The sequence below is a fragment of the Thermobia domestica genome, chromosome 16 (genome assembly GCF_964235325.1).
Source record: "Thermobia domestica chromosome 16, izTheDome1.hap1.1, whole genome shotgun sequence".
NCBI classification, from domain to species: domain Eukaryota; kingdom Metazoa; phylum Arthropoda; class Insecta; order Zygentoma; family Lepismatidae; genus Thermobia; species Thermobia domestica.
The window spans coordinates 82,570,560-82,584,386 of NC_137469.1; the positions used below are offsets into that span (position 1 = coordinate 82,570,560).

General features: G+C 35.1%; 1 protein-coding gene across 2 annotated transcripts in view; it reads left to right on the plus strand.

Annotated features, from left to right (window-relative positions):
- LOC145672774 (uncharacterized) overlaps positions 1-13,827 on the plus strand; it is a 112,051-nt gene that overhangs the window by 82,414 nt on the left and 15,810 nt on the right. For both annotated transcript variants that reach the window (XM_081741940.1, XM_081741941.1), the window contains exon 10: positions 2,962-3,091. In XM_081741940.1, the coding sequence (XP_081598066.1) occupies positions 2,962-3,091 (130 nt within the window). The remainder of the gene's footprint in view (positions 1-2,961; positions 3,092-13,827) is intronic.

A 13,827-nucleotide genomic window follows, 5' to 3' on the forward strand; every position in this document is an offset into this window, starting at 1 on the left:
GTAATTCTGATCAGTATATTTTTTTAATACCATGTGAAATTCCAGATAGCATTGTAAGGGGCTTCGCAGATCACTTTCCGAATGAACAGGGGATCCGCGTTATCGGGAAGTTTGAGAACAACTGTCCTAGTCTATACTATATCGGAGCACTTAGTCAGTTTATGTGGCAAATTATTAATCAATGTGATAATATGAATATAAAGTATTCAAAATAAACATTAATAACTATTCTTAAATTTATTTATTAACTAGCAGCGTTCACCCCGCTTCGCTGCGGTCACCCCGGAACGCAATAAACTTTGTTACTTAGATAATTTTTACTTTTTCGCTTTCAAGTGATATGATAAAAACCATAGAAGATTGCAGTAAATCTTAACATTATATCGCCTGTCATTTATGTTAACCCGCCCCGCTTCGCTGCGGTCATCCCGGTGCTGGCATATTGTAAAAGTGTCTGTAAAAATAAGCAAATCAATTAAAAAATTTTAAACAGAAGATTCAAGCTATTTTCCGCTCTATATCGCCTGTCATTTATGTTAACCCGCCGAGTGACACGGTCATGCGGGTTGCATATAAATACGTTTATTTTTACCTATGATGAACTAATAACAAAGGATTTGTACGTTATGGACACTTGAATGGTCAATTATCTCAAGACACTGGTAATTAAAAATTAAAGTGATATGATAAAAACCATCTAGGGTCCAAATCCTAATAACCCCCCAAAAATGAAAGAAATTGGTTCAGCCGTATTAGCGTGATGAGCGGACAAAAAATTGTACGTTCTCTTTTATATATATAGATATGTTATGATTCAAACTGTGTATAGCTGCGTTCTTGTATGTTCGTAATGGATCTCTTTTACCTACTCATCAATCTATTATGATTCAAACTGTTTATAGCTGCTGCTGTGTATTGTGTAGCAGCTATACACAGTTTGAATCATGATAGATTGATGAGTAGGTAAAAGAGATCCATTACGAACATACGAGAACGCAGATATACACAGTTTGAATCATAATAGATTGATGAGTAGGTAAAAGTGATCCATTGCGAACATACAAGAACGCAGCTATACACAGTTTGAATCATAATAGATTGATGAGTAGGTAAAAGAGATCCATTGCGAACATACAAGAACGCAGCTATACACAGTTTGAATCATAATAGATTGATGAGTAGGTAAAAGAGATCCATTACGAACATACAAGAACGCAGCTATACACAGTTTGAATCATAATAGATTGATGAGTAGGTAAAAGAGATCCATTACGAACATGGAGGAACACACACGGATGTTTTGCATCCATAAGAAGAAAGCTGTATATAATTACATAGTTTTAACGTGAGTGTAAAGGGACTTCTGAAACAGGCTGTTCATTTTTAACCCTTGTGTACTACCATGGGTTCTTTTGGGACCCCATGTTCATCATAATATATCTTTTAAACAAGTGAGATTACAATGCAGTGTTTTCTTGCATTTTATCTCGAGTGTATGCTAAAGATGCCTACTAAAAATTTCACTTGTCTGTTTGATGGTTCTGTGTAAAGAACATAATTTAGGTGGGGTTCTAGAAGACCCTATGGTAATTCCTGTGTAACAATGTCCTTGATAGTACACAAGAGTTAAAGATCTTTTGGCATGCAAAGCTTTCGAAACGTAATATGGTTTTCGTCATGAACATCTTACGTCTTGAAAAGAGAAGCGGAGTTATATCTTGAATTTATGGGTAATTCTGAGTTTGGTTTACTACGAATACTGACGCTGCATACCAGGATAATCAACCAAGGGTATGAGCATCCGCTTTGGAAAGGTTTGTGTGTCACCTTTTCCCATGGGGCCTGATTAAATTTACCTTCCATCAATTTTTGGTGGCTCAAATATCAAATTCGGTTTAGGATGTAATATGAATTATGGCCAGCATGGATCTGACCATCAATCGATCTGTATGTACGAATGGTCAAAAATGACATGGAAGGAAAATATTATAAGTGATTCTTAATTTTATTTTTTATTGATTATTACATAATATTATAAATAAGGATTTAACTAACAACTCTGTGGTGGACCAACACTGTATGTAGGTTATTTTCCGGGGTTCTCCACTTACTCCTAGTTTCTTCAATTCCATTGTCTCATTCATTACTATCATCACCATCTCCCTTAGACTTGGTGCATAATTATGGGGAGTAAAAATTAAAATAATAAATATACAATTTAGGATATTTCAGAACAGTACACAAGTAACATTGTATATATAAGCTACATACCCAATTATATTTAGTAAAAGAACAATTTACTTCAAAAATATATGGAAATAATTACATTAAAACACAAAATTGATAAAAATAAACACAATGATGGAAGATAAAAAATGCAAGCTGCAAATGGATCAATTATGATTCATTACAAATATAACTTTGTAGGTTCCGGAGCAGTTCGAGAATAGACGAGATAGAAGGCGGTACAAGTTGGAATAGAAGTGAATTATTTTGCATTATCTTCGCTTCATTACGATGATTAATAATCGTTGAGTTCGTGCACTATTACATTTGTACAAACCAAAGAGTTGGAATGAATCAGAGTCCAATATAGTTATGACGTTCGTATTAATTCCTAGAGTATATATATATTTATTTCTCTATTCTTTTTGCCACTTCAGTGATAATTTAAGAAATATCATGTTAGGCTGTGTTACAAATTTCAGAAAACTACTCTCAATACCCTAGAGTTGAATGACATTCAGTTCAACTAAATGATTCATATTGGTATGTATAACGATAGAATCTTGGCTATACATCAACTTATCTGATCTTTGTAGCTCATTGTTTTAACCCAATATTGTTTTTAACTTTTCATTACTTAAAACAGTAAAGAAAAACTCCTTAATATACCCCATATTGCATTTTTTTTAAAGTAATTTCAGCTTATTTATAAGTGAATTTCTCTATCTATCATAGTTTGCTGGTGGACATCCGTAAAATAGACTTCCATAGTCTATTCTCAACTGATCATGCATTTATGAAGGAACACAGGCAACTTATTTACGAAACTCTGCTCCACAGTATAATAAATTTCTGGGAAAAAACTGTAAGTGTTAGGTAGAATAAAAGTAAGATACAATATTTCTTTGGAAATAATTAATATTACTTGCAATTTGTATCGTATTTAGTAGCAATAGTACTTTACAAGACGTATGTCTTAATTACTCACAAAATATTAATAATCGAACTCCCTTGTGGTTATCTGGTCAGCGTACGCGCCTTTGGCGAAGGAGACTTGAGTTTGATTCTGGTTTGAGCTCATAAGGTGCAGGTCCCACTTTTAGCTGTAGGTCCATGTCTTATATAGCCTTAGTGGTAAACGGGGTACTAAACTCCAAATTAGTAAACCAACCAATAAACTACTCAGAATAAAATAATCAATGCTGATAAAAATTAATTTACAATTAAACATCTAATAATAATATACTTACATTGCCAGTGACTTCATTTATTGACGTAAACCAATGCAAAAATTATATAATATACTGTGCGATACCGTCAATTTATATCTATAATCACTATACAAGTATCGGGAAAATGTAGTAGACTTGCCAAATATTTCGGGAGGACTCAGATATTGCATAGAACATAGTATTAGCATTACTTCGTAGCGCTTTTGTGTCCCTGGCTCAGGGGCCATGGTTCCTGGTTCGAGGTCATGATTCAGGGGTACACAGGATCAATACTCTAAAATTCGCAGACTACTTTTGCCCAGTAAATATATTTTGGGAGGAGTACATAGTACCGCTCCCTTAACTTTTGCAATTTGCCAAATTTAAAAAAGTTTATGTGGTAGTATGGGATACGGGTATGTATCTCTGTAAGTTTGGGTGATGTATCTCGTTCCCTTTCATGAGTAAAAAAAATTACCAAAAAATGTAAATTTCGGAGGTTTTGGATCTATTTTACCCTCTTTTATGAGGCCTTGTTACCTTATACGGTTTAGTATATGAGTCCATTCTCTTTTATAAAACATGAATACATTTATTATTTCTCCAATTTTTGAAAGAGGTATGTATGACTACCCTTTAAATTTGGGAATTGTTAAAAATGAAATTCGCTAAATATTATTCAAGAACTAAAACGTATACCACTGCAAATTTAGGTGGTCTTGCCTATAATTTTTTTGTGGGTAAAAAATTGCCAAATATTGGTATTGCCACGTGTTCATCTTGTGGACAGTTTTTTACTAATTTACCTTCTTTGATGAGTTTTTAACACTTTATATGATAATGAGATTTAGTACTGAGTTCATTTGAGAGGAGTACGTAGCACTACCCTTAAATTTGGGAATTTATTTATTTATTTAGAGAAATGAATACTACAGGTAAAGATACCCACTTACAGTATTCACAAAAACAGATAATCATAACAATAGTAGAATAAACAGACAAGTGATAATTTTAATGAGTGGTTAATCACTGATTCTGGGACTTAAAGAATTTACTACTTTTTTAAAATTTAGTGAAGGACATTTTGAATATATCAATACTTGGATTAACCACACACAGTTTGTTGTAGATGTCACGTGCTCCAAATAGGTGAGCTTTTCATCATATTCTTTCTTAATGTTCTACAGTGAACTAAGCCAACTATTGGGCGTCTTCTAACGTTGGGAACTTTAAATTTCAGATGTTCAAGTAATTGCAACTCTTGGATTTTGTTATTTAAAATTTTATATGGAAGGCAGAGTAACCGAACTTTTCTTCTGCTGTCGAGGGATACAATGTTCAGAGTTTAATTAAACATTGATATGTTTCAAATTTAGGATATATGCCTGTTTCCTTGAAAACTAAGTACCTTGCGAATTTTGATTGTCTTATTTCTATTTTGCTACTATATTTTTTTTTTTATTTGCAGGGTTCCAATTTCGGCAGCGTATTCTAGTTTCGATTTAACAATTGTGTTATATATCGTTTTTAATGTGTCTTGTTTCTTGAAATCCCTTCCATTTCTTATCGTATACCCCAGATTTCTATAAGCTTCGCTCACAATTTTTTTAACGTTAGTTCCGTGGAAATGTTAGTTCCGTGGTTGGAAAATGTTAGTTCCGTGTCAAAGGTGGCCCCGAGGTCTTTAAACTCTTCGATCCTTTTAATGTTGACGTTACCAATGCAATAGTTAAGTTTTAGAAGTAAAACATTTATTTACATTAAGGTTCAGATCATTGAGTTGACATCATTTGGAAACAGCATTGATATCATTTTGTAGAGATACGGAGTCATTGACATTACTAATAAATCTTCTGAATTTTAGGTCATCTACATATAGTAGAAATTGTCAAAAAGAAATGATAAATGCTTTCTAGGACTCAAATGTATACCACTGTAAATTTGGATAGTTCTGTTTATCCTTTCTGTAGATAAAAAAATACCAAATCTTGGTATTGCTATCTTTCGGTTATTGACCTAATTTGTTCTTTGATGAGCCTTAAACACGTTATATGATTATATGTTTGAGTACAGGGGTCCATTGGCTTTCATAGGACAGGATATTGATGCTTCCTTCTTAAATTTTGAAAAGTGTACATAGAACTTCCACCTTAAGTTTGGGAATTGTCAAATAACAAAATTTAGTAAACGTTCTCTAGGACTAGTATATAAAAGTTTGTAAATTTGGGTGATTCTGCTTAATATCCTTTTAAGACTAAACCATTTCAAGATATTCATATTACCATGTGGTAGTTTATTTACCTAATAATTTTCTTAAATGAGGCTTTAATACAAACAAATGATTAAATAGTTGAGTGCAAGGTCGGTTCTCTTTTTCAGGGAATTAGGTATATTTGTACAGCCCTCTTAAAGTTTGGGAGGGGTACATAGACATACTCCTTAAATTTGGAGATTGTGATAAAACTAAATTTGGTAAATAGGATATTCTCTAGGACACGAATATATATTTTTCTACATTTGATTGGTACTGCTTGTTTTCTTTTAATGTGTTATAAATTGTCAAAAATTAATAGTTTGGAGAGTGTTGACATACTATGTCTTCTATGATGAAGCTTTAGTGTATTATATGCTTAATAGATGAGTACAGGGTTAATTTTCTTTAATAGAATATGGATACACTGATGATCTTCTTTTAAAATGGAGGGGGGTACATTGGGTCACTTAAATTTGAGAATTGTTAATATATATTTCTTTAATTGTAGAGTGAAAATGAAATCTGTGCTAAATGCCGAAAATGGAAAAGTTTGGCCCAATGTCAAAATGTGACCTATGTGCCTAACACTGCTTAGTGAAAAATGCGCTATCTAGTATTCACTGTAGTAGTTCAAATAATGGCCAGTAGAATGCGCGTGGGTCTGTTTCCCACCAGTTCTGAAGTAAAATCTGGACCCTTTACTCAACATTTTCATTTTTACACTTAGAACTTTTTTTTTTTTAGTCAGTCTACAATTATTTTAAATGAAAAGTCTAAATATCAAATTTCATGGCTTTAACCTTAACGAATTTTGAGATATGACTATCCAATTTCAACAATTTTAAACACCCTTTTTTTTCTTCCCTTCTATAGCAAATATTGTGTCTATGTGTCATATAGAACGTGTATCTATTTTAGGTGGGAAGTCCAAACGCCGAATTTCATATCACTATCCATAAAAGATTTTAAGATACGGACATCTTATTATAACACAATTCTCATCCCTTTTCCTTCTCCCCCTTTACTTCCCTTCTAGGTGGGAAAAAAAAACACTGAAAGATATCTAATTGTTTTAAATGAGAAGTCCATATACGAAATTTTATGTCTCTAACATTCAAGGATTCCGAGATATTGACATTTTAAGATAATAATCGCCACCCCTCTCCTTCGTCGAATTTCCAAAAATGCTTCCTTAATGGGGCTATACTTAACACGCCCTATGCTCTATCCAAATTTGAAGCTTCTAGTGTAAGCAGCTTGCCCTCGGAGTTGATCAATCAGTCAGTCAGGACTTCCCCTTTTAGAGATTTTAGTAATATTGAATTCTGTTTTCTTCCTTTATTTAAAAACCAGAACTAATATCTAAATAGTAATATCAGATCCGGATTCAGCTAACTCAAATTAATAAAAAAAAACAATTATTTTCATCAAAAAGCATGAAAAAATATCAAAAATTTATACTGTAATATTGTAATTCCCATAAAGTAATAATATAGTATAAGAGCTTACATCTGCTCTTCCCGCTGAAACTGTGGAAACTGTGGCGCCGCCACTCATGGAAATTGGATACTACGAACTACTAAAAGCAAGAACGAATCAAATCCTTCAGAGCGCGTGAGTTTGATAGAATTAGCCAATAATACATTTAGCTACCGTCACTAGCAGACGATGCAATTAGTTACAATTCTAGCCGGTAGTGTCGCCGAGTCACTTTTGTTGCATTGTGGGATCGATTTGAACTTCCATTAGGAATAGGCTATAGGGAGTGGTTGATCAGAGTAATCAGTAGTAGTCCCTCGTCTAACTATATGACCGGGTACGTTAAATGCGTTGACACAATTTTCATATCTACATTTTGAGGATTACACTACCCAGAGGCGCATCTAGAAGGTAAAAACTGGAGGGAAGGGCCTACCAGAACCCAGTCTATGATAGGTATATCATGAGTTTACTATAAACTTCAAAAAATACATAAATGATAGCCTAAATTACTTTTGTCAGTCAGAAAGATGGGGGCCTAGGCCCCCCGGCCCCGGACTAGATCTGCCACTGACACTACCTTTTCTCGAATCCCTTCTTGAAAGATTATTCTTACTTTTAAAATAGATATTGTTCATACAACTGAAAATCATAACTAATATATTCTTCCCCCAACCAGTCAACTACACATGACGTTTTCTCAAAGTTCGTACGAAGTGCGCTGTGTAGTCATAGTAAAGCTTCCGGCTACAATAACTGTCAAAGATCTTATTTGAAAAAACTTAAACAATAAGAAATATACGAAAACAACTAGAAAATTGTGTTCAATAAAGAGATAACAACAATTGCCTTTGAAAAGTAACAAAATTTTAAATTTAGATTAAAACAACAATTATAACCTGAAATGATTTCCTGTAGTGAATCAACTCCGCTGATATCCCTACCTGACTGCTACATAACTACTGAATTCACAGATGTCGCATGCACCCGAAGCTAGTTATGATCGCTCCGAAGAGTGCTTCAAAAACCGTAATGAGCGGATGTTTGCGTGGAAAAAAGAAAGTAAATCGAGTTTCGAGTCGAATTGGAGGAAATTTTTCGAGCTGAGTTCTCGAGTCGAGCTGAAAGATGTCTATTTCGAGTCGAGTCGAGCTTCAACGAAAACTCGCTCGAACTCGCTTGTGCCCATCCCTAATAAGAATGTCAAGCTATTCTCAGATTATCTGTCAATCAAATACTAATTAGTTTAGTGTTTTATCTTGCAGTAAAAATTAAATTATGTACTACAATTTTGAAATCAAGCTTTACCACTGAAGATAAAATGGAATAGGAGAATTACTGTGTGATATCAATATCAGGGGTTGTCGGGGAGTGTTTTGGTTTGACTGGTCGGAGGGGTGGGCGCTAAGGCGAGTTCTTACCGGGTGACAATTAGCCTAGTTGCGTCGCTGGAACCAATAAAACCTCGCATATTTTAAAGGTTAATAAACAGAAAGTATTGCAGATAGAAACTTGTGTATTCAAAACTATAACATGGTATTGAAAACCGTTTGTAATCGCTTTATTTTGATTTGAAAAGAAACACAATCTGAAGACGATTTCTGAAGGTTACACACAATGGCTCATTGGTAGAGGCTTACTTCTGGTTTGTAGAGTCCCTGGTTTGATCCCAGCGGACACCATTGTGTTCGTGGGTTTTCTGGGGTTCTCCAGTTTCTCCCATATTCTAATTTCACCAATCATTCCATCATCATTCGCTTGCCTCAATCATCTGTCTCCCTTAGCCTAAAGGACATAATCACCGTACTTTAAACTGATATTTAATTTAATTTAATTTCTGAAGGCTATAGTTTGTAATTGCTCAATGTTCTCAGACATACGAACATTTTTAGGTCGGCTAGAATGTTTTTTCCGAACGCAGAGCTCATTGTTCCGAAATTCTCGATCCACTGTAAGATATTCCTCCAATCAAAAATATGTTTATTACGTGGAATAGCAAACTTTAAGAAGGCAGCTCTTTGCACAGTAATCACAGAACTGATGATTTTAAAAAACATTTCGACTGCATACGCGCGATGAGATTCTGACCAAATCATAATGAGAACTGAATACAGCAGGAGACTGTAACTAGTTTTACTGCCAAAAATTGTTTGATCGGCACCCATAATGACGTAATACAAGTAATTATTTAGGGGGATTAACATGTTAGCCCCCTATCCAACCAAATTTGATCCGAATTGGGTTAGATAGTTTCATTGTCGTTTGATCACGTCTCATTGCAAAAAAAAAAAAAAAAAAAAAATTCGCGACACGTAGTGACATAATACAAGTAATTAAGTAGGGGCAAACAGGTTAATTTGTTACCCCCCCCCATCGAACCAAATATAATCGGAATTGAATCAGATGGTTTCATTGTCGTTTGATCGCATTTGATCGCCAACAATTATCGTTTGATCGCCACACGTAGTGACGTAATACAAGTAATTACTTAGGGTAGCAACAGGTTAATTTGTTAGCCCCTCCATCGAACCAAATTTAATCAGAATTGGGTCAGATCGTTCATTGTTGTTTGATCGCCTTTGATCGCCAAAAATTATCGTTTGATTACCACGTAAAGTGAGGTAATACAAGTAACTACGTAGGCGAATTAACCTGCTAACCCCCTGTCGAACCTTATTTGATCCGAATTTGGTGAGATCGTTTTATTTTCGTTTGATCACGTCTGATTGCCAAAACAATCGTTTGATCGCCACGCGTAATGACGTAACACAAGTAATTGGGTAGGGGGGGCTAACAGGTTAACGTGTTAGCCCCCCATCGAACCAAACTTGATCCGAATTGGGTCAGATCGTTTCATTGTTGTTTCATCACGTCTGATTGCCAAAAAATCGGTTGGCCGTTACGCGTAGTGGCATAATGCAAGTTATTACGTAAGGGACTAACAGGTGAATCTGTTAGCCCCTAATCGAACAAAATTTGATCGGAATTGGGTCAGATCGTTTCATTGTCGTTTGACAGAGTTTAGTCACCACAATTACCGTATGATCGCCACGCGTATTGGGATGTAGTTTAATCAAATTTGGTTGGGTGGAGGCTAACAGGTTAACCCCAACATAATTACATGTGTTACGCCACTACGTTAACCTGTTAGCCCCCCTACCTAATTACTTGTATTATGTCACTACGGCTGGCGATCAAACGACAATGAAACGATCTGACCCAATTCCGATCAAATTTGGTTCGATGGGGGGCTAACAGGTTAACCTGTTAGCCCCCTAACTATTTACTTGTATTACGTCAATACGGGTGGCGATAAACAATAATTTTTCGCGATCGAACGCGTGCAAACGACAATGAAACGATCTGACCCAATTCCGATCGAATTTGGTTCGATGGGGGAGGCTAACAGGTTAACCTGTTAGCCCACCCTAACTAGTTACTTGTATTACGTTACTACGGGTGGCGATCAAACGACAATTTTTGGCGATCAGACGCGATCAAACAATAATGAAACAACCTGACGCAATTTCGATCAAATTTGGTTCGATGGGGGGGGGGGGATAAATGTTAACCTGTTAGCCCCTACCTAATTACTTGTATTACGTCAGTACAGGTGGCGATCAAACGAAAATTTGGCGCGATCAAACGACAATGAAACGATCTGACCCAATTCCGATCGAATTCGGTTAGATCGGTGGGCTAACAGGTTAACCTGTTAGCCCACACTAACTAATTACTTGTATTACGTTACTACCAGTGGCGATGAAAAGACAATTTTTTGCGTTCAAACGCGATCAAACGATAATGAAACATTCTGACCCAATTCCGATAAAATTTGTTTCGATGAGGGGCTAACAGGTTAACCTGTTAACCCCCTACCTAGTTACTTGTATTACGTCACTACGAGTGACGATCAAACGATAATTTTTGGCGATCAATCGCGATCAAACGATCTGGCTCAATTCCAATCGAATTTTGTTACATGGGGGGGCTAACAGGTCACCGATTTACACCATTGCCACTGACAGCGCTATAGCAGTAAAGAAGTGGAGGATTTATTGGATGTTTTTAATACTAACTATATTGTCAATTTATGTGTAATTTCAACACTCAAGAGAACAGAGTAATTCAAATCAGAACAAAGTAATTACAAAGAGAAAACAAATTTCTATCTGCAATACTTTGTGTTTTACAGTATTAGCCTTTGAAATATGAGAGTTTTTGTTGTGTTACTCTGTATGTGTGTCACCGTTAAAAAGTGGATAATTGTTAGATGAAGGCAATCAACAATAGAAACAATCTGCTAATAATGTATTTTTTTGCATAAGCAGTACATTAAAAAATAAACTGTGTTCCGGGAGAATTTAGAAATATAGATCTACCATCTGTTATTGGCAACGAACGACAGTCTTTCATAGCGCCATAAAAATTTGCTTTTCATCGTTTCATCAAAAATTATGCACAAGAAAAAAATTCATTTTGTTAGGCTCAATCTGATTTATCGAATCTCTTCTTTAGAGAGTAGCAGAGGCGCACCCACTGAGGCTCTTCCCCCACCTATCTACCCACCCACAATTTTGTAATTCGACTAACATTTGTAGACTTTCTTAACAGAACTATATTTGTTTAACAGAGCAATGATTGATGTAGTCTAAAGATTTTTGATTTTATATCTCTATCTTTTCTTATAAAAATAATCAAGTTCTATCATTTTTTCTGAGAATATAGTACTTAACAACAACTTATCATGTTTTCGGGTGCAGAATAACTGAAGTTCAGAGCTTCCTTTTGGTTAAGCGGTTAGCGTACGCGCCTTTAGCGCAGGAAACCCGGGTTCAATTCCGGCGGGAGCGCATGTGGTTCGGATCTCACGTTAATCAATTAATCAGTAGGTCCACGTCTCATGTAGTCTCGCTGCTGAAAGGGACACTAAGCTCAAACTCCAACTCAATCCAATATAAGTTCAATACAACATAGACGTATTAAAATGTCTCCCGAAAAAAAAATACTTTGGATCCTACCCAACAAAAATTTCTGGCTATGCGCCAGAGCAGTGTTATGAATAAAGAAAATTAAAGTTACGTGTAAGAGTAAATTATAATTTTGAGCTATATGTCGTTAAGCATATTTTGTATTGTCCTCATACCAATTTGATAATGAAAATATTGTGATAAGAATGTAATTTAATACCAGTTCAACCTTACGAGACTTATCATACGAGAAGTCTTAGAAGCCTTTAAATGAAAAAAGTCTTTTGTCGATTTCTCGGAAACTTGGAATGCCGATTTACACTTATTCACATTATTTTGGTAAGCTTAATAAAATATTTCGATTGATATATATATAATCTGTGATTTTAAAAAAAAGTAATCACTAATAGTATTGAAAATGAAACCAAAGTTTCAGTTTTACGTTTCACGATTACTAAAGGCCTGTTTCCGGCTAGTCTAAAGGAGATGGTGATGATGATGAGAAATGAAGGAAATGGTGAAATGAATAAATTGGGAGGAAACGAGAGAACCCCGAAAAAACCACGAACATGGTGTTTGTCCACCGCAAAACTCACTTAGCGCGAGCTGGGATCAAACCAGGAACCTCACGCATCAGAGGTAAACGCTCTACCACTGAGCTACTTGCCCTCGCCAATAGTATTGTAGAAATCTAACTTTAGTGTGACTAACAGTCTTTACTCTCCACATGTGTGTCTCCTATCTTTAGGGCTGACATATTAATCTAATGAACTCTTCAACTCATTACTCTCCATTCGGTTCATTATTTTAAATTTTATTTCGCGACTTAAGCTCCTGCTTAGGATTGTGCAAAGGCAAGTCATGTAACTTCTAAGCTTACTCATACACCCTAGATCTTCCTATGCTTTCTACATGTTTTCTCTGTTTGACAACATAAATGACATTTACATATCTTCCTATTTTAAATAAAAGAAACATCCGCAAGTGATCAAGAATAGTCGCATTCAGTAAGACACAGGTTTCATGTGCCTAACCATGTGTGATTATTTTCTTTGATTTCGCTGAGCTAATGCACATGAAGCCTAAAAATTTTCAAACCATTAGCGTAATCGGTGCACTCTTGACACAAATATTATGTCAATGTTTTAAGTTTCAGCAATTGAGCTAATAATGTCGAAAATTCAATTGACAACTTGCTACCTTAAGCAACATACTAATTCACAGTTTTTTTTTTTTTTTAAGCTTTGACTGGCTGTGATGGGTTCACAAGTAAGATAAGAACTTTAGGAATGATCCAAAACATGAATCAAAAGATTGCGACCTTGGCCAATAATTAGTTTCTGGATCAGGTGCCATAAAATTTTTGAATGGCCCCTAAATCGAGTTTTCGTATTTTTTCTTTTTTTTTTTCGAAATAAACAGATCATACTGAGTTAAGTGGTAGTTTGGGTTTGGCTACACTATATGCAGTTCTCCAGATATAAGGCAAACAAGAAAATTTTTGATTGAATGAAATATATTGGACTTTTTGGATCAGGAGCCACAAAATTTTTGAACGGCCCCTAAATCGAGTTTTCGTTTGTTTTTTTTTTTTTTGTTTTTTTTTTTTTGTTTTGTTTTTTGTTTTTTTTTTTTTTAAGGAATAAACCGATCATACTGAGTTAAGTGATAGTTTGGGTTTGGCTAC